We start from the raw sequence: 26,169 nt of genomic DNA on the forward strand, positions 1-26,169 counted from the left end.
TGAAGCCCTTCCATGCTCAGTACTCAAGACGCAGTAGTTGACTTTGATCAGCATTGATCCCTTTTCTATGCACCATTGCTTCTTTGCACCATTTATCAGCTCTGCTGCATGTGCTCCACTTTCCAGCTGAATTGACTCCATAAAAAAAAAAAAAAATCTCCAAAGACATCTTTTTCCCCCTTCACTGAAACAATGTGGTTGCATGCGGGAAAAAGAGGATGAGGGGTTTACGCCGTTTTCCCAACTCTCGTCATCCTGATGGAGCTTTAACAGAAGACGGGAGAGAAGCACCAAGAGTCCAGCTGCCTCCGTATCTGCAGTGAGCGCGCATGGAGGAATAGACTCACGCACCAGAGCACATTCAGTGCACACATCACATAAACACAAACGCGCACAACGAGGTAGCGAGAGAGAGAGGGAGGGAGGGAGCGAGCAAGAGAAAGCGTGTCCCATGCATGCACGCTCTGCGGGCTGCAGGAGCTCTCTACTGGTCCACGAATGTGCGCGTCCAGCCTGCCTCATCCCTTCTCCTCAGCCCCGGGACGGCAATGACAGCTCGGATACCGAGACCTGTGATCTCATAGAGGCTGCTTGAGCCCCCCATCATGCGCGGGGCCGGCAGAGATTGCAGTGGAGAATCAGCCGCAGGCGCACGCACAATGAAGATTGGATTACTACAACATTAATGTTCTTTGCAGCGGCGCCGTCACAAAGTGAGAACATCGTGGGATTTCTTTCCATTCTTGTCATTTTTGGGGGACACGGTGGAAATTATCGCTTTCCAGATATCGGGTGCTTTGTCCCCCCCCTCCTGCTGTGCAGTGTTTGAGAGTGAGCACCATCCGAGGCTGCACGCGTTCTCAGAGGCAAGAGGGGACTGTTGCAATGTCATCTCACGCTACTATTTTGGAGCTCTGGGGAAGGGAGATGTTGTAAGTAGTTTTTATTTTCTCGCAATGTTGCACCGTGGGGCTCCCATGCAACACCTTCTACCCCCGTTGCCGATGCGCTTTGGCTCTGCGGGTTCCCCCACAGGAGTCCCCCAAGCCAAAGTGCGGCACTAAACCACACCACAAGAGTCCGATTTTAATTCATCAGAAAGGAAAACAATCTAATCAATGTTGCAAATGAAAAAAAAAAAAAAATCTCAGCATGGCGCTGGTAATTAGCTCATATTTTATCCAGTTGCGCAGTGAAGAGAGCGCAGGCTGCTTGGAGGCGCATCAATGTAACAACACCCCTTGTAGGCTTGTATGTATATTAATCTTTTAAAATCATTGTAGCAATTCACCTGATTGGAAACGTAAAATCCAAAAACACGCATCTCACGTACGGTTGCGCAAATTCGTTCTCATTCATATGAGGCGTCCAACTCCATAAAACTGTGAACTACTCAACGAAATATAGATCAACTACTAAAGAAAATTAAAGGGAATGATTTAATTCTCCACTTTACATCTAAATTTGTTTATTTCATCTTTCTGGAACAACTTTTGATTCATGCACGACTCATTCCGAGGATCTTGACAATAATGTGATTTATTTTCTTACTTTCTACTCTATTTCAGTTCCGAGTAATTTATCTAACGCCAGTGGAATCGTTTATGGGTGTTAAAACATGTTTTAAGTCGACACAAGTGTCTTAACCGCGGAGGGAGAACGCAGTTCTTCTATTGACCAGCAGGGGTCGTTCTTGTATTGTGTTGTCTTGATTGAACCGAATTGAACCTCCCCTCTTCTCATCATCCCCTGTTCTCGGGCTCTAGTCACGTTGTAGAAGCGCAGTTCTCTCCTCCTCCCTCTCAGTATAGGCGTCAGCTGCAGCCCATGGAGGGCCAATCCATATTTCTTTGACAGAAAAAGGAAATAAAGTATTAACACCTCCCCCCCATGTAGATTGAGGCCAAACACCAAAGCCTTTTGCTTTCTGCTTTTCCTGCTCACCTGAGAAAAAAAAGTCGAGCTTGAGAAGCTTTCATCAAATCCCAATGTATATAATGCAAAGCGGCAAATCATTTCCTTGAAGACCACTAATTCCACCAATGGAGTCGACAGAAGGATTGTAGTTACCGTGTTCCGTATATTTTGTGTAACCTCCGAGCCAGACCCTCAAAAAGCACTCTGGAAAGAAACAATTGCTTTTTTTTTTTTTTTTTTTTGGGCTAAGCAACACTGCGGCATCATTTATATCGCCTCCAAACTTGTCTGCAACTGTAAAGTCATTAAATACTAAATGATTCATTAATGACATGAGTGCAAGTCAACATGGAGCAAACGCAAAACGATGTCCAATTAGCACATCACAATAGGTTAAATTATTTGATGACTCGACTCTGAAGTTGCAACTAACTGCTTCAATTCCAAACTGTTCAATGGAATCATCACACCAATGACCCAAACTGCCTTTTGTGTTAATTGTGGTAAACTAATAACATATTTAGAGTCCATTTAATCATTTGAAATCCCAACTGAAAACTAATTCAAGACGACAATACAATTAGCTTCCTTGCAGCTATTTTAAATTGGATTACAGACGATTAGATTAAACTCTCTTCTGAGTATTTTATTTTAATATCGTTATTTTGAAGATCTCCTATTATTGAAGATTCTACAAAACACCGTAAAAAAACTTTATTGGTGCTCCTTGTGTAATTCGATCAGTTTTGTAGTGGGCTGAAAAAAAGCTCATTTTAACTTTGGTATCTGAACGTATATGCATTGTAAGTGAACTTCTTTCTTCTGTTGCCCGTACTTTGGTTCTCTGCCATCTGCTCTGCGCAATGTGCATTAGCACCCACGACAAGCCCAGCGGAAGTAATCGTCTGTTACGCCTCAACATGTCTGCCCATTGCACAAACCTCTTTAGCTATGCAAAGTACTTCACACATGTATTAGGGCGACATCTGTAGCGAACACGTTGAACTTGTATTGCTGCCCCCCCCCCCCCCCCCCCAAAAAAAAAAAAAGATAATTGCCAGATTATTTTTTTCAGTCATTTTTTCAATCATTCTTGTGGTTGTTGTTTGTTTCAGCAAACATGGCGGTAGGCGCTATAATAAAAAAATAAAAAGTAATGTCAGAGATGGATGTAGAGGACCTCAAGACATGGCTTGGATAATTTTGTATTGATGTGGATGGAGGCCTTTTCTCAGTGAACTGTAACAGGCAGTCTAGTGATTTACTGCTAGTAGCAGCTACGAGGATCCCCACCACTGAATCACACCTCAGTTTCAAAGCAATCCATTGTTTCTTTAGGATCTTAAAATTGTCTTCTAATGTAGATGTCAATTTCAAGCTTGCTTGGAGAAGAGATGCTACTCAGCCGAGGTGCTAAAGTCGTCTGATTCAGGTGAAACCCTCAGGCGGTCCACGTTGGAGATGATCCAGCCACATCCTTCTGGCCCTCACCCAGAGAAAGATGGACAAATTACAACTGATCTGACCTGGGAGCTTATTGAGTCTCACCCAGGGAAGGACAAAGGCTGCGAAATGAGTTACCTCTGACCTCGCTTGGAGTGCCGCACACTTGATACGGATCACGCCATAAAATTACCTGGCTGAGTAAAACATCCACCGATATTAACCATCTTGGCTTAGACTTTGTAAATAAATCATAAAGAGGATAAGACTAGGAAGATATGAGAATGATCATGAGCGGTCATATTAATCATCATGTAAAGATAATGCAAGTTGAATTATTGATGCAGATCTAAGCTGGTTATGTGTGAACTAGAAAATAGATTTTGTGGAGGCGGAGTCATATAGAGCGATGATGTTCCCTGTGTGTGTTCACACTGCTTCCTTCTTTTTTGGTGGCAGTGTGTTTGCGTGACTGGTATCCATGATTACGGCCGTGCCTGCCAAACATGGCTCCACTGTTGTTTTGCCAAAAGTAGGGGAGCCTTTGTGTGACGCCATACTGCTTCAATCCTAGTTGGCTCACTTTTCTTTCTTGTTCCTAGCATGTGAGCGATTGGGTTCCTTTTTTACAGCTTTCTCTGCTCATTTTTTCCTCCCTATAAATTTTCGGAAGTTCCGACGTGATGCCGCAGACTTGTCCTGAGCCAAATGCTGACACTGTATTGGAATTTGAAGCGCACATATTTTAATGGATCACTAGCTTGTTCTTCATTGGACATTTTATTTTTGCCCAGCTCAGCATGCTGGCATGGCAGGGTTGTTCTCTTTTTACGGCCGTTTGGAGCGTTTTATTTTAAGCAGACTTAAGAATTTGTTATTAGAAATATGGGAGATATAGTCAGAAGCATTTCTGACTTGTAAATAGGTCACTTTGAAAACTTCTATGTTGGGCTGTGGTAGTACCGTATTTTCCGGACTATAAGGCGGTGAACCTTCAATGAATGGCCCACTGTCGGCTTTTGAGAACATTTTAGGTTTTTAGGTGCGCCTTATAGTCCGGAAAATACGGTAGTTACATTGGATTGGTCGAACCGAGTCATGTGATCAAACAAGATCATGCAAGTAAAAGAAAAGAAAGTCTTTTGGAAAATTTGCACTCCGGGTAAGCACCTCCGTTGCTTTCACTGCATGGGGAAAAGTAATTGTGTCAATGATTGATTCACCCGTCACTGGGAAAATAATCACAGCGTCATTAGAGCTAGACTGCGGCCATAGTTGTAAACAAAATTATACTTCACAGGGGTCAAACTGATTCATTGATGACTGCAAAACCCACACGGTCGCTCCGGAGACTTTTCAGGCCTGCTATCGCTCCTGTGAACGGAAATTAGAATCTATGTTGCTTATAAAACTGTGATCCCATCTTTAATTTTATCAGATGTGATAAAAGACCCAAACTGGTTCTGCGATGACACCAAAATATGCCGACCTGTCACCGTGTCTGTAAATTGTCAGTACCTGCACAACAATCTCGCCATCTTTCTCTCTCTCTCGCTCGCTCAGAGGTTCAATCTTTCATGCTCCGTGAGCATTGGGTGTCTCTCCAGGGAGATGAAGGTGTAAATTGTGGAGCATGTGAGACGATGATGTCGATGTACTTTTCTGCCCCGGTTGGTCCAGAGTCGCTGATGTCATCCTTACATGTCTTACCTGCCTCTGTCATATTGATTCAAGCGCCGTCTCATCACATTATCATACTTTTCAGACAAAGCCCGCACCACACATCTGTACCACCTCAGGAACATGATGGAACCGTTTTTCACAAGCGGATTTGGTTAGGAAAATTAATTAGTGGAGGGGCTTTAATTGCAACCTTGAATTTTGAAAGGTAACATTCCGACTCTGTTAGTAACTTTAATTAAGCTATCAAAATGTTATCCATTTACGCAAGTATGACAACCACCAAACCATTTTTTCCTTTGCTTTTTTTTGTTACCTTGAAATATAAACGGCCGATGGATTATGTCCAATAGTGTCGCATCTGGTCATGAATAATTTCCACTAACGACCCAGACTAGATTTAGCTCCTCCCCCCCCACCGTGTCTCACAAAGTGTATCACCAATTTACCATAAGACTTATTTTGATTCCATTACCGATTCTGGGACCCGATTCTGCAGGAAAAAAAAAAAAAATCTATATACGTCACTAAAGTGAAAACCGCTTTGGTTCCCTATTTGAAATCAAGCGTGTAAACGCCAGTTATTACCCTCATAAGTCACATATTGCATACCCAAGCAGCCTCCGTTTGAATCATCCTACCTGAGTAGTCGTGACTGCCACCGGAAAACTTATTAGTCATCTTGAATGTCTCTCTCAAGCCATCCCCCACTCATACGTGTCTCACACCATTCCTTAAAAGAAGCCTACTCTGACAAATGTTCTTTTCTTCCGTGCAGGGGCTGAAGTGGTTTCGGAAGTATGTCCCTCAGCAGCACCAGAAGCAAGAGGAGGAGTAGAAGGAGCAGCGGTTGGGCCCGTGGCAGCGGGGGTCATGCTGTGCTGCTTTCCTTAGCTCTACTGGTGGTGGTGACCTATATCACCAACCCGGTGGTAGCTCAAAAGCAGCGAAGTGGAGGTGCCGCCGAGAAAGTGCCGGTCCTAAATATCGCCGTGATCCTGGGCCGCACGCGTTACATCTCGGACCGAGACATCCGGGCACTGTGGGGGAAAGAGGAACCTATTGACGTCAATGTGGTCAGTCTGCTCGTGAATGAGACGGACCCCAAAAGCATCATCACCCACATGTGTGACCTGATGTCCGGGACAAAGATCCACGGTGTGGTGTTTGGGGATGGCACGGACCAGGAGGCCATCGCCCAGATTTTGGATTTTATTTCCTCGCAGACGCTCATACCCATCCTGGGCATTCATGGAGGCTCGTCCATGATCATGGCGGATAAGGTAGGCTGCTATGAATGATCAAATATTTCATATGATATGTGGCAAGCAGGAAAGGTAAGTTACACCAAAAAGGTATTCAAACGGCTCAATAGGCATTTGAGTTGAGAAAATGTTATTCTAGTTTCTGCTGAATGAATGCGCACAGGTTGAAATGAATTCAGGCATTCCAAAGCAGGAGTTAAAGGTCGGAAAACATGTTTGACGCTTGGTGAAAATGTTAGGCAAGGGTGCACAAACACCTGCCTCTGCTGAAAATTTGGTTGTTTGCTGAACCATTATGTTGTCATGTACAGTGAAGGGCGCTTGTTTTTTTTTTTTTTTTTGGTCATATGCCTTTTAATATAAAAAGTAGTCAATTCTTTTTTTAATCATTAATGTTGGGACTTTATCAAACCCCTATGAGATGGACTACTGACCTTCATCTTGCTCCAAATGTTGTGGCCCACAATAAAACAAACATTTTAATATTATATTATATTAAATATTATATAAATTATATATAAATATTATTATTTATTTTTATATATATATATATTTTTTAATTTATTATTTATTTATTTATTTATTCACAATATTTCATTCATTTTTAAACAGAACAGAGAACAAAACAAACCTTTAAGCAACAAAGTTTTTTGTTTACGGTAAATATACAAATGTCTTAAAGTTACTGTGCTAATCGGTTATTGATCCCGCAGTTTTAAACATCCCTACTTTTAAGGATGAAGGAGGGAGGGAGAAGTGTGACAAAGGTGGAGCGACGAAGCAGAGAAATGAAGGGCAGAAGGAAAATAATCCCTTGGACCAGAGGCGAGGCTGAAGGGAAAGGAATTACCCAAAGTTCTGATTGGCACATAGCAAACACGACGCCTCTTGCAAGAGTAAACACAAATTCTTGCAAGACTCATATCCTCTGAGTGAAACGATTCGGCTCTTTGACACTGCAAGTTTTTTTTTTTTTTCTGCAGGCGCAGACAAGCGAGGAATGATCCACTTTCATGTGTTCAGCCCACACCTTTGTGTGCTTTTATTTTCTGTTTGGCTTCCTCCTCTCATAGTCCATTGATGAGCTTTATTTCCAAATGTCATGGAGTGTGATGTCATGGCTTCCATTTGGCGAGTGTATTCGACACCCACACATATATCCCTTTTTGCCTCTAGGTTAAGCTCCTATTTATCTTCCCCTGTATAGTCGTGTGGAATTCCTGTGAGTCATATTTGTGTTTGTGGTGATTCCATCAGACTTGATACATCGTTTTAGTGGGCAGTGTTATGATGGCGTCTTTTGAAAAAAATGATTACCGTATTTTCCCCACTATAAGGCGCACCTTCAATGAATGGCCCATTTTAAAACTTTGTCCATATATAAGGTGCACCGGGTTATAAGGCGCGCCTTCAATGAATGGCCCATTTTAAAACTTTGTCCATATACAGGACTATATCAGAAAATTAGAATAATGTGATAGTTTTTTATTTTCTGTAATGCAATTACAAAAAACAAAAACGTCATACATTCTGGATTCATTACAAATCAACTGAAATATTGCAAGCCTTTTATTAATTATTATTTTTTGTTTTTTTTAATTGTATTACAGAAAATAAAGAACAATAATCTAATTTTCTGAGACAGTCCTGTATAAGTTCATATATTTGGACACGCCTGCCGTAGTGGCTCAATATTGGTCCATATATAAAGCGCACCGGATTATAAGGCGCACTGTCGGCTTTTGAGAAAATTGGAGGTTTTTAGGTGTGCCTTATAGTGCGGAAAATACAGTAAGCTAAATTTGGAGCAGTCAAAACATTTAAGGATAGTAATTAGGTATTTTTTGTCCAAGTAGAACTAGCTAGCTGTTAAAATATGTGCTCTGACATAAAGCCATCACACAATCCTCCCAGCGTGCTCTGTGATGAATCGTTGCCTTTACCGGTTTCCCCACATCGCCTTGCCTCCTTAATCTTTATACGCCATAGGTGGAAAGGGGGGGGGGGGGTCTATATGTTTTCCCTCTCAAGTGAAAGTAGTAGTCTGATTTTTTTCCCCCCCTAATCCTCATGTGAAATATAAGGCGACGCTCGCCTCCACTGATTCCGCCTTGTAAGATCCTCAGTGCGTTTGTCTCTTGCTGATTACGCCTTCATGCTGTGTGCGTGAAATTTCACCGCGTTTATGATTTATTGGCTTTGCACTTCATGTATGCACATGTGAGTGAGTTTTTCCTCTTCCTGTCACATGGGGGCTAAATCTCTCAACTGAGTTGAAGCTCGTGAGATTTTGATTGGAGACCATTTTCCCCTTCAAGAAAATGAGATGGCTTTTTTCATTTATTTTTTGCTTTTTTATTATTTGTGCTAGTCACTTCCAAACATCTATTAACCTTTTTGTTAAATATTATATCAATTTCTTGCTTTTAAATCACTGGGTGAGATTGTTAGAAGCATCCACTACTATTTTTATGATTTTTTTTTCTTTATGCTCTTTATTTTTGACTCTCTGGATGCATGTTTGAGTTCTTTTCTTGCTTTCTTGCATCAACGCTTTAATTATTGCACGCCCTCATTCTTTCAATGTTTTGACTGTGTGGGTAGATGTCTGTCTAGCTTGACATAATTGACAAAATTGTTTTCAAACCGGATAGGTACGGAAAATATTGTTATATCACATAGCTCACATCATTTTTTGACAAGCCAGCTTGTTCCTAATTTGCAAAATGTTTTATAGTAGCCAAAAAATGACTTAATATTACTTTGACATGAAATACACTTTAATGGAAATTTTTTCACTGGATAAAATCCAGCAGTAAAATAAAACTAATCAGCCCAACTATGATCAGAAGTTTACAGACTCAAAAGCCAAATTACCCAATAACTTTCAAAAAAATGTTAATTACGACACATTTGATTAAAAAGAATGAGCTTCTGGGAACACATTTGTACAGTTTTTTTTTTTCCTGGCACATCATTGAATAGTGCCGAGCAGTATGAATAGTTTATTCACATACTTAAAATCTGACTTTTTTCTTTCACACAAAGAAATGTTATTACTTTTTTTTTTTTTCTCTTTCTAACTTTTCTTTCTGAAGGCCGCAATGGCTGAACTTGCTGAGTTTAAGAACTGCTCATAACATAAACTCCCTCAATTTCAATGCGTTTATCCTTCAACTAAAGGATTACCTTTTAAATAAATAAAAAAAAAAAGTCTGACAGTTGGAATATTTTCTAAATATTCGAAACTGGAGTTTTGCCATACGACTCAATTGGGGATGCAAACATGCGTGCGTGTACCTTGTTGTCACGCTGATGAGACCGCTTGAGGCTGAAAAAGTTTTTCGCGGCATTGTTGATGTCGATTGTAGTAAGTGTGCGTGCGTGTTCGTGTGTGTGATCAAAGAACATTATTTATCCATTTCTGTGTCTGTCTCCCCTCAGGCAACATAATTACACACGTACACACAAACAGATGCACACTGATGCTCTACTGTGTTGTTGTGTGTCAAATAAATCGGAAAAGAGACTGAGGGGAGAGTGAATGCAGCATGATTTATGTCCAATTACTGTTTTGGGGCCGTTTGTTTTCATTTGGCTCAACTCCCACTGTCATGCCGCTTGCACATCTTGCCTATGCTGCACCAGAGCTCCTGCTGCTCCCTAACACACGCACACATCTGCGGAAATGTGTGTGTGCTGCTTTTGTGTTCACGTACTCATCAATATTCGCACAATGCGGGTTTGAGTGCGTCTATAATTGGCTGTGCGTGTTTTGTGTCTAATGACATCATGATACAGTTTTCTTCTCTCGCTTAACGCTTAGCTTTCCTAGCGCTCCTTGTTTTAAATTTGTGTGTCAGTTGTAAAAATATGGGAACATATATGTATGGGAATTCTATATTTCATATATTTATTTATTTATTTATTTATTTAATTTATTTTAATTTATTTACTTATTTATTTTAATTTATTTACTTATTTATTTTAATTTATTTATTTATTTATTTGTTTGTTATGGTATGGTATGTTATTTTATGTTATGTTATGTTATGTTATGTTATGTTATGTTATGTTATGTTATGTTATGTTATGTTATGTTATGTTATGTTATGTTATGTTATGTTATGTTATGTTATGTTATGTTATGTTATGTTATGCTATGTTATGTTACGAAATAGAACCATTTGCAGTTGTCGTTTTTATATTTCTGGAAATTTCTCTCTGATAGCAATAATTGACGTTTCCCATCCCGGCGAGCGTCCCATCATTCAGTGGGTTTCTCTTTGGCTGAATTTTGATGCTGTCAGCGCCGCCGGGTCGGCAGCTATAACAGGCCTTTCTCCTGTAATGAAATCAGCTGAATGACTTGACCTGACGTGGTAAAAATGAAAAGTTATGAGCCATCTCCATCAAATCTATCTTATCTAGTGTCGTTTTGTTAATAATTGATAAGGGCTCAAGATGGAAGGGACAATCGTGTTAGACTAGTTGCTGTCATTCTCTTCGGAGGACACTTCGCCCCTGTTGGTTTTGTTTTGAAGATGAGCGAAGAAGCTGACAACCTTGGCTAATGAACATAATGTTTTCAGACAATGATAGTCTGCCAAGGTCAAAAGCTGCGAGATAAAGTAGATTTAAAAGGATGAAGTTGCATTATAAAATATCAATACAAAGATTACGGTGTGGGTCTTTACATTGCATTGGGGAAAACAGGACTTTTGAAGTTTTTATTTAGTTTTATTTTTGTTCATGCATGGAATATAAATGTAATTTAATGTAGAAAAGTAAAATACAATTGCAAAAGCATGATTTTTTTACAGTTTATGGACGTACACTGACATAAAAAAATTAGAAAATATTTATATATAAAAATGGTTTTATGTGCTAGAATTATAAATCCTTTTAGTGCATTTTAAAAATGAAAAGTTTACATTTTTACAGCTTTTTTTTCTCAATTTTAACTGCTTATTTCCTTAGTTTTTGCAAACTCGAATAAATATCAAGGTTTGCTCCAAAGACAAGCTGGTCTCTCTCCAAGTCAAACTCATCTTTGGATTCAATACTTCCTCGCAGATTAAACAATTTACCACCAACATCCATGCAAAGTGTTTGCCTGGCCCGAGTGCAACGGCTGTATCAGCTTTCATGCATAACAAGAATAAGCAAACTGGCAAACATCAACGCTAATCCTCGTCTGTTTGTCGTGGGTGTGAATGTCTGACACTTCTTTGTGTAGGTTTTCCCGCCTATCATTCTCTTACGCGGTTCTTGTTGATTATCCCCAAATTTTTAAATTAAATTCCTGATCTGCTCGACCGCTCTTTTGTCAGTCGCTCGCAAAGCTTGCAGTAAATATAGAGTGAGCTCGGTCATGGCGAGACTAAAGAGACCCCCTGGTGGGGGGAATTTTGTCATCTGGGTTTAAGCCTGGCTAATAGATTGATAACATACATTGTGAAAGGTCTCTTTGTGATTGTTGAAGAAGAAAAAGACATCAGTTTGAGGATAAATTAAAAAGCTTGCTTCATTCAAGACATGGAAAGGCATTTTGGATTTTATTATCCTCACGGAATTCTGTGTCTAAATCCTTGTACTCACTACAAGTTGCTTTTTTTGGCTGATTAACGCCACGAGTCTTTCGGCACGGCTCGTCAGCTCGGCATAATTTAGATTAAAAACTGGAAATGTTTTTCTTTTTTGGAACTTAGTTTTGCAAAAACAACAAACCAATTGGTGTTCAAGTGAGTCAGCAGTTTTGGGGATTCATTTCAAATTTTTAGAACTCTCAAAGTAAAATTAAAGGAGGAAAATGGTGAACCCAAAAGTAATTCAAATTTATCAGGCTTTCTGGTAGATCAAATAACTTAAAAAATGGGAAGGGATCATGGGAACTGAATAGCTTGTTAGCAAATCTATGGAGGCAGATGAAGCTTTATTAATTGCCAGAGATGACATCAGCAAGATTTAATGATAATATTGAACAGGCATTGTTGGAACTCTATAAGTGCACACGCAGACATTTTCATCGTCTTATTTACTCATTTTACTTTCTCCGCTCTTCATCTGTCTTTCTGCTTCAGTGGTGGGTTTATAGATTTTTTTTTTTTTTTTTTATTCCGCTACAAGTATTGATGTCGTAGGCTTGTTAGGTACTTTTATAATGATGCAACATCTTCACTTTCAGCCGCTTTGGGATTAGAAAACGAATCCACTGTACTCAGGGGTCAGGCAACACTCGCTTGCTCTGACTTTGATCTAATTAGACAAGCTGCAAAGAAGAAAAGGGACCTCCTGCCCTCTTGGACTTTACAGGAAGACGAAGGCTGATGAAAGGATATGGAGACATTTTGGATGTTAATAAGTGGAATAGTTGGGGTATGGCGTCAGATGTTTTTAGATTGTTGGTTAGTGTGGAGAAGGTTGACAAAGGATGATCATGATGGTGGCTTGTGTTTCCCACGAGGAGGACGAACAGAAGAGGACCTAGCATTGAGCCCTGGGGGACACCTTGGGACAGATAAAGAGAACAGATAAAAAATGAGCTGTACATTTCTCAGGATATTAAGATTACCATATTTTCTGGACTATAAGGCACACCTAAGAACCTAAAATCTTCTCAAAAGCTGACAGATAGTCCGGTGCGCCTTATATATGGACCAAATTCCTAAATTTAAACTAGCCCGAAGCATTGTGTCATGAAATCAATCATAAGTAGCCCGCTGAAGACTATGAATCATAAATCAAAAATACTATGGATCATTATTTTGTGATTATAAAGTAATTTGTTGCATCTGAAGTTGAAATAAAAAAGATAAAATGGAGAATGCTTTGATTTGGATGAAAAATCTGACATGACGCATTGAAGGTGCGCCTTATAGTCCGGAAAATTCGGTAACTGGTCCAAGGCTCCATTTTAAAAATATGATGTAACAATGTTTTTTTAGCGTAGCAACACAATTCCATTACAATCGTCCATTGTGTTCGACTTCACTTTAGCATTGGGCAGTGAGCTGTGCTAAGAGACAGTGGATGGAGAGACGCAGGCAGTGACAGTGACATGAATTAAATATTGCTAAGATGAACATTTTCCTTGTTTCCTTTGCCTCTAGTACGCTATGATGGAAAACTCAGTGGGGCATAAAGTCACTTTTAATTGTGGTAAAGAAGTGTGCTGGGATGGACAGGGAAATACTTTGTGGGAATGTGACAAGCACACGGCGGGCGTGCTAGTAGGCTCTCAAGAAAGTGTTATTATTCATGATTTATTGGATTTGTGATTTATTTGACTGTCTCTTTCTCCACCCAGGCAACATATAAGAACGGCTCTGCTGACTCTAATAAAAGGAAGCTGCGCTACATCCATTAACAACTTAAGAGGTCTTGTCAGGCTCAACAAGAAACTCGAGTGTCCGTGTTTGTTTCCCTCTGAACTTTGAGGAGATAAATCGTGCTACGTATGTTGCAAAGTAGGCCGACATGTCTGCTTTATTTTGTCGGACAGAAACATGTTGATGATGCAGCCGCTCACACTTAGGGATTTATAAATACAGTTTTGTCTTCCCCGGTTAAGCAAACGCTGCAGAGAACCAATTTTTCCGAAGAAACTATTTTTAGTTTTCAGGTCAATTGCAACTTGCCTCAGCACTCTTTCAACTAAGGAGTCCTTACAAGCTGATGTGATGAATTTCAGATGTATAACAAAACGACTGCCCATGTGAAACTTTTTCCGATGACTTCTTTACATTAGGAGGAGAAATGCTTTTAAAATCCAAACTGCAATTGTAGAGATCACGACAGACAAGTTATCATAACCGGATTCAGCTCGTACGATTCCTGTTGCCTTCGAGCACCCTCCAGATAGATTATCACCTTGATTTATCTATTCCTCATCTCCCCCTCTCTGTCCTTTCCTTCTTATCTTTCTCTTCCGGCAATGTTATCCAACTTTTGGTGTGAAGTGAAGGAATGTACACGGGGAAGGATTAAAAAAAAAAAAAAGAAAGTACCAGAGGACAAAAGGGAAGACAAATCGAAGGGGTCCGTGGAAAGATGGGGTGTTTCAGGGTCAACTTTGACAAATGGGTCTGAGGAGTTGTGTAGCTGTGGCTCCAGGGAGAGCAGATAGTTAGGTCAGAGCTCCCTAAAGGGAATGAGGAAATGGGTTTTTTTACCTGCGGAATCAAAGAGAGCACTGAGGCGCTGTTATTTAAAGATGGAAGGAAGGGCTTGGGTAGGCTAGTGGCTTTGCATGTAGTATATATTTTGAAATTTGCAATTCATTTTACAGATAATTTCCTAATTAAGTGAAGCAACAACAATTATTTTTTAAAATTTTTAAAAGCTGACACCATTTTCACATATTCAGTCCACACCGCCTGAAATTGACTTTTGGATATTTTATGATGTGTCTAGGAATTGTTTTCAACATTTCCACACGTCCCTCTGAACCAACATATAGTGAATCTTTTTCAGTATTTTCTGGAGAATTTCTTAACTATGTAAAAGTATTTGTTGGGTTATTTTGTGAAACCCCCTGAGATATCCTTCACCATCCCAATGGCCCCTCCAAGGAACAAAAAAAAACAAACAAAAAAAAATCCTAGCTCCGCCAGTGACTTCTGACCATTGAGTTATAATTTCGTATTGTATAACAGTACCACCGGGACTGAGATCAATTCCGCAGCATTGCAGGCAGAGAGGATAATGAGGCTTTTCCATTGATTAGAATTTAATTGAGAGGCGGTGATGGGCTGAGGGACGGCGGAAACACGATTGAAGTCACTCTGCATTGTGTGGCTTCATCTCGCCTGTTCCAGCTGTCTCCCAGCCTCTACTCAGGTCTTTTACTCTTTTAAATTGCTGTCATGTGGACATTATGCAGCAGTGTTACTGCAGATAAATACCGTGCACAGAAATACATTTAATAAAAAAGCAGTTGTCATTGCATTTCTAAGTGGTAGTTCAACCAATCTGTTGGATTTGATAACACCTACTTGGTTTATTTTCTACAGAATAGTACGTGTGATAGCCTTGACAGGTAATTTGCCTGAAGTCCACCACGAAGAGCGATTGAAACATTCCCAAGGACAGATGTAATTGCATTTTGTATCCTGTAGTGGTAGACGCACACATATTCTTAGGCGCACACCCACGAACACGTGCGTGCACACACACACAGGGTGTGCATGCGTGTTTGCAGTTGCATGTTCACAAAAGGTCACTTTCACTTTAAATTAGGTAAAGGACAGGCGAGGAGATACAATGACGAGAGAAGGTGGGTGGCCAGGAGAGAAGACGGTATGTGGTTGTGTATGTGCTGGCATAAGAAGATGCAGTTTTAGATTTGTTATTTATTTACAAAAAGACCATGGGGAACACTGGAATGACATTAATGAGCTGTTTTGTAGTCTTGTGTTGGAAGGGTCTTCGGTAAAGGCTGCCCTCCCCCCAGCGTTTAAATGTATGATTTGTCAATGTAGCTCAGTCTCTTGCTTAGGGCACAAACCAATATGGATTTTTTTTTTTTTTTATAGATTTTTTTAGATTCCGAAATGTGCCCGAAAAGGGTTCAGATAACCTATCAATCAAAATAAAATAATAAATCAAATAGTTTTTTTTTTTTTGGGGTCCTTTGTTGCTTACTAAAGAGAGAAAACCAAGAAAAGCTGCATTTTTTTTTTTTTAGGGTTGAATAATTGAATGTAGATTTTTTTTAGATTCCGAAATGTGCCCGAAAAGGGTTCAGATAACCTATCAATCAAAATAAAAATAATAAATCAAATTTTTTTTTTTTTTTTGGTCCTTTGTTGCTTACTAAAGAGAGAAAACCGAGAAAAGCAGCTTTTTTTTTTTTAGGGTTGAATAATGGAATGAATATTTTTTAGATTCCGAAATGTGCCCGAAAGGATTCAGATAACCTATCAATCAAAATAAAATGATAAATCAAATAGCTTATTTTTTTTTGGGGTCCTTTGTTGCTTACTAAAGAGAGAAAACCAAGAAAAGCTGCTTAATAATTGAATGTCTCACAATTTGTTGCATTGTGTAAAAAAATAAATAGAAAATCAACAAAAAAATAGACACTATTTTCCCATTTTAAAACTTGTCATATTCAAACAATAAAAAAAAAAAACATAACCTTGATCATCATCATTCAAAATTGACTAATCAGCACCTGCAAAATCAAACAACTGCAACTCCTGACGAGATTGCAGCAGTTTAATCTGAATTTAAACTCCCACTGGCTTCCGCTAGCATATTTCTCCGTCCTAAAGTGTCACCTATCACGCCTAAGTGAAAAGTACCACGATCTATTTTATTGACTCCTTCCTTTGTGTCCGTGTAAAACTCTTCTTCTGTGAAACGCATCATCTGGCGTGTCACTTTACCATCCTATTTTGTTCAAGACAAATCGGGGCTGTATTCAAAAAGCATTTTCCCATCCTGCTGTTAGCCATTGCGTTTTAATTCCACATCTTCTATAAATAGCCACATTAGTGTGCTGATGTCAGAGGCGGGCGGCATTCAAACACACAAACAAACACTGAGTCATCATGACGAGTCAGGGTTTCCCGTCCGATAACATCATAACACCGGAGGGGGGGTGGGGTCAAAAAACATTTGACAACCTGTGCTACCTCCTTATCCAAAAACACTGCAGCCCCTAAAGTAGCAAGTAATGAGCAGATGTATGACACGAGGAGATGGAAGAAGATTAAAAGAGGTGAAGTGTCGGCAGCCTCATTAATTTATAAAACTCATTTGCATCAAACTGGCCGCTGCACATGTGCCACTCAAGTCGGACTCGAGCATTTTTTTTCTGTATTGGAGTCATTAACCCTCTTCGCCCCCTTCTCGTTATCTCTCTCACCCTCTCGACTCACCTCTCCAAGTGAAGAGTCACACCATGTGTGTGTGTGATGAGGATTTATCTTCATAAATCAACACCCAGAGTCAATTTTAAAGTGATTGCTTTGAGACTTATTGCTGCCTCTAATGGAAATCAGCCAAGACCTTTAACTAAAATGTGAGTACGGAAGACCCCCCCCAAAAAAATAAATAATGTGCTCTACAGAGGGTTTGATTAAAATGAGTTTAGATTATATTTTGTGAACGTCATCACTCTGAGATTCAAGGCCATGTGTATGAAGTGCCAACAGTTTGTAAAGCAGCATATATAGTAAATTGGGTTTTATTGACGAGGAAGTCTTCTAGCCTGAAGTGACTATCAACACGCTAGCTGGCTCCAGACTGCAGCAATTGTGTTTGCTAAGAGACTCACAATACTATAATAGTCAAGTTGCGTTGTGCTAATAAACTCACAAGCTTGCATAATAAATGTAAAGCTCGACGTATGTTTTAGAGCCCATGGAGAGTTTACGACACAGCTAATTGCTTTTAAAAAAAAAAAGAAAGTGTTAACATGCAAGTTTAAAGACGGCCTGTGATTAAGTGATTATAGTTTTAAAAATATAATTTAACTTTTTTTAATAAAGCCACAAAATACAGTGTAGTTTTAATATTGATTAGCATTTATAATATTAATTGCCTCAAACAAATAAGAAAAAAATGTTAAAAATGATATTGGGTTGCGGTTTGAATTTGGACTCAAGCATCTAATATTAGATATATTTAAAAAGCTAAATTTTCATGCCACATGTTAGCATGATGGTGCGCTATTATGAAGCTGTCGTCAGATTTATTCCCATTCAAGAGCCCGTTCACAATGACCACAGCGACCAGCTTCGGGTTTGGTTCGCCTTTTGTCAGCCGGGATTGGTTCTGGCCCTTGCATGACCCTGCAAAAGTGTTTTGAGTAAAAAAAAAAAAGCAAAAAATGAAAGGAAGGATTATTGCCATCTTTTGCTTTGGTTCCCTTTGTTGTTAGATTTGGCCTAGTTCTGTTGCACGTTTCTTCTTGGCAGAATGAGACGGAGCTCCCATGTTAAAATCAACACAACTATTGCCCGGGAACAACAACACATGAAAACAATTTTTCTGGGACCGAAAAAGGAATACATCGTTCCCATTCTCATCTCCCTCTTGAACACCACATGAAATATTACTGCATGTAAAAAAGGTAAATATTTCATTACATCAGGGTCTTTTTTTTCTTAATGACGGAAAATTTGCCAAAATAATACCTCATTTAAAACGTGAAGAAATTTCCGGCAGAACCTGAAGAAGCGAAATGCAAATGTATCTGTTGCCGCATAACCAATTCTGCTGAGTCGACATTGAAGGCAGTCACAAGAAGGGACCTCAAAGTGTGCGTTTTTGTATCAGTGCCAGTGTGAATTGATGAAACTTCTTATAAATACTTGATTCCCAATCTTTTCTACTCCCTAACCTCTCCCATTATTGCTGCATTCTGAGAAAATGACTCTGACCTCCCGTGAATATTGGTTTCCTATTTTCTCAATCAGCAACAGAGAGGGAAACTGATGAGCAATTTGGCAAATCTACTTTTTGGGGATGTTGTCTCAATCTTTTGAGTGCAGCAATGTTTTTTGTTTTTTTTATTCTAATCTGCAGTTTCATCCCCCCACCAGCGCAAATGATTGGCTTGTCTGAAAAGTGATGTGCAAATAGCCACTTTTCTTGAGTGCTATCACAACACGACTCCCAAATCATTATAAAAGGTGAAGCGCATCGTTTGTACATTTGTCAGGAGTGTATATTTTAATCATAATGATTGACAAAATTAAACATGACAAAAAAAAACAACACATCAGTATACATCACGGGTTGGCACATGCACACAATGCAGGGATGCAAATGTAGGTTGCGTTACATCATCACACTACCGCAGCGGGGTATTGTGCTACATAGAGATTGAGTTACACACACACACACACACACACACACACACACACACACACACACACACACACACGCACACACACACACACACACACACACACACACGCACACACACACACAAAGGCAACAATGCAAATTCTTCACTGAACTTGTATTCCTGATCAGAGAATGTGGAAGTTGGATAAATTTAGTGTCACTTGTTTACATAAATAAGCGGGAAAATATTTTTTGGGAGAATATTCTTAATGACTCAAATTCTTTAATCCTCAATCAATCCAAGCCATTTCCTCAAAATTTTAAATGAACCCATCTTTCTATGCTCAGAAAATGAATAAAGTGAAACTCTGGAATCTCAAAGGTGGCTTCTATTTTTAGAGATTTTTTTTTTCCCAGTCTGTTGAGATGATAAGTGAGCCAAACCCGGTGAATAGGAGGATTCACAAATCTCAAATCTCCGTCGGGCAAGATGTGACACAGTTACAGGAGCTTCTCGCTTTTGTAGGTTTGGGCCATTGCGTCTCGGGACCAATAAACAAGCAATCTGTCAGCGAGCCCCTACGGGAGGGATCGAAGGTGACGGATGACACTTTCAAAACGTGTTGCCTCCTAAGGGCTCTGTTTTCTTTTCCAGTTCAGAGTTCGTGACTTTAAAGAGTGGAAAATATTTTCAGGGGCATGTGGTGCATCTTGATTGAGATCAAATCTGCATAATTGATTCATCGCTGGAGTCCAAGCAAAGGTTGGCGGGTATCATCCGTTCTATTGGCATTTTGTAGATTTAACTAAATTGCAGTCAGCACTCTTGGATTTCCTCATTAGCATGCATAATGCTAAATCAACAGCATTAAGCTGTCAGCATTAAAAAATAAATAAATAAAATCTGACACAAAATTGCACGGAAGGTGTACAGAAAGTCGTGGAACTCGACAACCCCGCAGAGACAGTAAAAAAAAAAAAAATGAAGGACATGTGAAGGCAAAGTATGATATATTAAAAGAAGGCCTCGCGGGAGGATGACATTCTTTATTTTTGGACAAATGTTAGTTGGGGATATTCCTCGGAAAGGAAGGGTAAGTGCTTCTTCTTTTCACTAATCCCCCTTCCGTCGCTTACTTTCATCCCTCCTTAAAATTAGAGCAGCGAAAGTGAGGCCTCAGAGGCATGTCACAGTGTTGGAGCCTAATGGCTAATCATCACAGAATAAAACAATGATGGCCAAAGACTGTCGTGGGACTCGACTGAACTCTACGCCAGAATCACTTCAGGCAATTGAGTCTGCTACTTTTGAGTAAGAAATAAGAACCAAAGTAACTATTTTATTAAAGCAGTAGTTATATTTACAGCAGTGTGGATTTGCAGTACCGTATTTTCCGGACTATAAGGCTCACCTAAAAACCTAAAATTTTCTCAAAAGCCATTCATTGAAGGTGCGCCTTATAGTCCAGTGCGCCTTATAGTCCGGAAAATACGGTACTTTGGGAGGTCAGGCATGTTTACATCATAAAACTATTTTAGGCCGGGTTTTTTTGGCAAAATAACGTGATAACATCATCCTTTTAATCTGAAATTCAGCTATTAGCTCTACAAGGGTCAACTAACTGATAATAATCAGAATTAAATCAAGATAAATATACCTTGAGACCGCCAACAGGCTATGGACAGAACTGCAAGTGGCAACATAAAATGGTCAAAAACATTAAGATGGAAATCCTGATAGACTTAATCTGATGACCTTTCAAAGGCAATTGTGCATGAAGAAAGTTTTTAATCAATTTTTGATTCTGCCATTTCACTGTTGCTAGCATAGAACGGACGACGGTATGCTACAGTTGTTCTAGCTGGGTCACCGGTAGCTGCAGGCAAGCGTTAAAAGGTGCAATTTAGATGCTGTCTGTGTGCAGGTGTTGTGTCCGTTTTTTTGCTGTGTGACTTTGTGCACGTACGTGTGCTGTGCTGGCGCTAATGGCGTCACTCAGAGAAACACTGCCAGCCATGAAGTCAGCAGGGGTGTGAAGCCAAACGATGCGGCCGTGTATATGTGCGTGCATGTGTGAACAGCATTAAGTCGAGGGAAGAACGGAGCACTTATATCATCTCGAAACAGCAGGAGTGAGAAAAGATATACAGAAACAATTAAATAAATGCAAGAAAATTAGTGAAATCATGAAAATTTGCTGAAAGGAGACCAGAGTGAAATAGATTAAGATTATAGGTATGGGGGGGGGGGGGGGCAGGGCTGGGTCGTGGAGGTTGACAACATGATGGATGCTGCAGTTTACCGTCACAGCTTGATATGCTCAAAAGATGTGATGGTGGAGTGATGACAGAAAGAGATTATCAGAGGCCCACTGAAGGATGAGATCATGTGCGAGTGAGATGAAGGGTTGAGGAAAAATGATCAAATAATATGCGGATTGCTTTAATGGCCTCCTTTGTACCTTCAAGAAACCCCGAGGCTGAAAGGGAGATGTAATTTTACGACAAAAAGCAGGGCTGGAATAGGGCTGGGAATCTTGAAGAATTAAATATAATTATTTGGTCACAAATGGTGGTTTATAATGGTATCTTTTATTATTTGGTTTTTCCTTTTATATTTGATTTTAATGCTTGCCTGCATCTTTTGGGGCAGAGGGGGTTTGTGTGGAGTTTGGAAAAAGCATGGGAACAAATATAGTACTTCACATTATTTGAAATATAAAACAAGAAGTGAAGAAATGTATTTATTTATTTATTTGTTCATTTATTCATTTATTTATTAATTTATTTGTTCATTTATTTATTCATTTATTTATTCAATTATTTATTTATTCATACATTTATTCATTTTTTTATTTTTTTTACATATGCAGCGTACAAATCTATTTGATTTTTTTTTTTTTTGCAGACATAAGCACCCCTTCTTTTTTAAATCTATCCTGTGCAACCGGTTAGCGGGTTCTCCATCTCGATTGCTCTCAACTGAGCATGTGCAAACATCTTTTATGCATTTGCACTTGGGCGTATGCGCAAGGCGCATGGTGCAGTGCAGTGTAAAGTGCGCCCGCTCTCTCTCTCTCTCTTGCTCTCTCTCTGGCATCACTTTGTTTTTGTTGAAGTTGATGTGAGGCAAGGTCATCGACGAGGTGCGTTGAGTTTGGCTGTACGTCACCGGTGATGTATGGTTGAGTGAGGGACTGGGCCGGTGGCCCGGGAAACTAACGACTCCATCTGCTGCACTCACACACTCATTAAAAGCACAGCTGGAGACGCACCTCTGCATGTCTGTGAGGTTATGTTTCTCTTTGTGCCACTGCAAATAAAAAGTGTTTGCTTAATTTGCCCGCAAATTGCAAAGGGAGCGCCTTTTATGAGAGCCCAAGAAAGTGAAACCTTCATCAATGCTGCAGTAAATTTCTCTTTTTTTTTTTTCTTACCTTCTATTTTTCTTCAGATTATTTATTTCTTACATTTATATATATATTTTTAAGTCTCCTTACACCATTTATGTAACATTGCCATTCTGATGCATATTTTTCATTTATTTTTTATTTTTTATTATTCAACCACAATTTTTTTTGATCCAAACATCATAATTCAAGATTCAAGAGTTTTTTATTCGCCATGTTTGAGCGTGCCAAACAAGGAATTTGACTTCGGTAAATCAATAATGACACAAATTGCTCATAGAAATTAATTAAAAATCCATATTGTATGTTTGGAAGCATTTCCTACATTTCCCATAATGCAATTCCATCATCATGCCGCTCACTAACATTCATTTTCCATTTTTTACTGATCCTGCCATGATTTGTAATCCAATTCCTGATGAATAATTCACTTTAATCGCCGTGAACGAAACCAACACAACTCATTGGCACGTTACACATGCCAAACCTATCCCGACACATATTTTAATATATTTACTGTACACAAGCACACATAAATAACACCACAATATTTTCTGCTCCCTTTTGTGTGTTTTTGTCGTGTATCAGCAGCTCCTATCTGTCAATAAGGTTACTCAAGAAACCCAAACTATTGTATCGAATTGATTTCAACCCGAGGTTTAATATCCTAATCCTGCATCTCAAGCAATAACCGTTTTTTTTTCCCCCTTTGACTCGTTTCATCTCCCACGTTCCAAAACTATTGTCAAAACCACTGCAAGGCTCTGAACTTGTTCCAAATGAAATTGCTACAGCAGCCGCATAAAATATCTATCAAGGGCTCACAGACATCACTGTGGGCTTCTTATTAAATCACATTAGGTCCATCGATTGCAATGTTGGCTCACTCGACTTTTTGTCCCCTTCACCAAATGAGCTTTTAACTCCTGGCTTGCCACTGCATTGCTTAATGTATTCCTGTAAATATACATTAATGGTGATGTACGGAAAAAGTTTGGCACACCAATCTTTATTTACCGTATTTTCCGCACTATAAGGCGCACCTAAAAACCTCAAATTTTCTCAAAAGCCGACAGTGTGCCTTATAATCCGGTGCGCCTTATATATGGACCACTATGGATGAGGACTAACTTTTATTTTGTGTGTTGTGTGATATTAACGTTTGAGCAACATTGAGTTATTGATATATTGTTATTGTTTTCACTATTTCGAGTGATTATGATTGCATTAACGTTTGAGCAACGTTGAGTTGTTTATTCTATGCGCCTTATAATCCAGTGCGCCTTATATATGGACAAAGTTAATTGATTGAAGGTGTGCCTTATAGTGCGGAAAATACGGTAGTTATTTAATTGCTCTAATATTTTCGGATAATCTAGTCGTGTTTGTTTTGATTTCGATGACTGAGCGTTCCTGCCATGACTAGTCGTCGGTGTCAGTGAATGACAGCTGTACAGTTGTTGTCGTATTGTCAAGTGCATGACTGAGCAACCTGTTTGCGCCACGCCCACTGATGTCAAAATCAATAAGAGTGTAATCGATAGGTGCTCTATATTGACAAACCAACCAGGCCAACCGCTCTCAGATGACCCTTTGAACCAAACAGGCCATTTAATATCTTGCTTGGGGGACACTTTGTTGAAAATAATTGAAAAATAAAGAAATAATCAAATCAATTGAAGAAAAAAAATGCAGATGTGAAAAATCCTGAACCATAATAAAATAATACACTTATTATTTATTTTTTTTACTATTAGGGAAGCAATTATAGTTCCATGCCGTGAGTCAGGATATGATAAAACGCGGTCTTACATAAACGAGGAGGGAGGCAGCAGATAAATAGTATGCATTCATGCAATCCTCATGCCAAGACTAGTTTGACAATCATTTGCAATGATATAAAGGTTGGGTGTGTGGTTTGAGCACTTGCACGGGGGAATGGCATGAAGTTCACAGGTCCATGAATGTCTTAGTAGAATGACAGCCATGTGCACATGCATGAGTAGACATCACTCTGCATTCGTGTGGAGATTGCTCGTTGGAGAGCAGGCGGGATTGTACACTTTGTGTTCTCTGGAATGATTTCCGTGCTCTTTAACTATCCCTTCTTTCATCTTCTCAAGCCATCATTTCTCTCCCCAATCTTTGGTGACCCCGTTTCTACGCTTATTTGTTAAGTCTCTTGGTTTCACCGAAGTGTGGACCTGGTTTGCCATCTGCTTCTCGCTCTTGGGGCCAAGCCATAGCGATGGGGGATGAAGCAGGTAGCAAAGAATATGGAACGGAGATAGAATAGAAGAAAAATGTGGGTCTCAGCGTATGTCCTCATTAATTATGCGCTCATCATACAAGACGTCAGGGGAGTGAACCAGAATAATTTTTGCTGATGCTTAGAGGTTTGTGTCTTCTTCTTTTGTCTCCCAACCAAAAATAGTCTCATTCATTCATATTACTGCTGTTTAAGAAAAAAAAAATCCAAATGTTTGACAGAATGGAGTCAAATTTTCTGTTAAGCTGCATTTCCTGAAGAATGAGATTTAAAGCTTCAACACAATTCAGTTCCAAGTAGAAAAAAAAATCTATTAAGGTGAGTTAAACGACATTCATTCTTAAAAGACTGTACAGCATACATAACTCGTGAAAAACTCGATACTGGAAAAGAAGCACTTGGGATCCCAAGTTATTTGAAAAACCATTAGTGTGTGTCTGTGTTTAAGAAATAGATGACCTATTTTTTTTTCACTTTAGAAAAATAACACCCACCCACAACACTTCTGCTTCGATTCTGACTTGATTAAATTTGTTTTTTTGCATGTGCACACGGATGCACACACAAAACACATTTGATAAAGTAGATACCCGTTTACCGTTTGAGCAGACATCCCCGGGGAGCCTTTTTTTCTTTTCTTTTGTGGACAGGAAAGCATCCAGATTGAACCCCGTGCATCAGCACAGAGCTTATTGTTTTTGAAAGAACCCACTTTGGGTGGCGCGGCCATCAGTGTGAAAAATGGCCTGGTGCCGGCGAGGCTACAAGTTGGACGGAATGGAGTGATTGGGGAAATGTCTTTGGGGAACGTTGCTGTCTGTCATTGTCTGGAGAGAATGCGGCTGGGAGTCCGCTCAATGTGACCGTGTGCTACTGAAATGGAACATTTGGGTTGAAAAGAAAAGATGATTCCCAGCAATACATATGATTGTTATTGTCTATTTTCCAGCCTAATGCGAGTCTGGCGTGAGGTGTAAATGAAGAGCAGGCTAGACTAAGTTTTGTTATTTTTATAGAGGCGTGCAAGCTAGTGCAGCGTGACTAAGCTTATCGTATTGTACGTTTGCACCGTTGTGGGCGTGAACACTTCTCTCATTTACTTCATTGATTGATTTTCTTAAGCACATGAATAATTCAAAACAATATGTTGATATGAAGCTTGTGTCAACATGACATTTTGTGGATAATTGTTTTCTATATATTGTGATTGTGTTATCACCCTGTGCATGCTAATGAACGTGATAGCATTTATCTTTGGGTTTTTTTTTATTTTAACAACACAAGCCTTTTAATAACCTGGAAGGACACACATTAGTACCATATTTTCTGGACTATAAGGCACACCTAAAAACCTAAAATGTTCTCAAAAGCCGATAGTACGCCT

The 26,169-nt window shown here is 39.5% G+C and overlaps 1 protein-coding gene across 2 annotated transcripts in view; it reads left to right on the plus strand.

Annotated features, from left to right (window-relative positions):
* The first annotated feature begins 217 nt into the window (after window positions 1-217).
* The window catches only part of grin2aa (glutamate receptor, ionotropic, N-methyl D-aspartate 2A, a), a 67,606-nt gene continuing 41,654 nt past the window's right edge, over window positions 218-26,169 (plus strand). For both annotated transcript variants that reach the window (XR_011088323.1, XM_049744853.2), the window contains exons 1-2: window positions 218-932; window positions 5,819-6,323. Coding sequence is in view for 1 of the 2 variants with exons in the window: in XM_049744853.2 (XP_049600810.1) it covers window positions 5,841-6,323 (483 nt within the window). In the remaining variant the exon portion in view is untranslated. The remainder of the gene's footprint in view (window positions 933-5,818; window positions 6,324-26,169) is intronic.

The sequence above is a fragment of the Syngnathus scovelli genome, chromosome 16 (assembly GCF_024217435.2).
Source record: "Syngnathus scovelli strain Florida chromosome 16, RoL_Ssco_1.2, whole genome shotgun sequence".
NCBI lineage: Eukaryota > Metazoa > Chordata > Actinopteri > Syngnathiformes > Syngnathidae > Syngnathus > Syngnathus scovelli.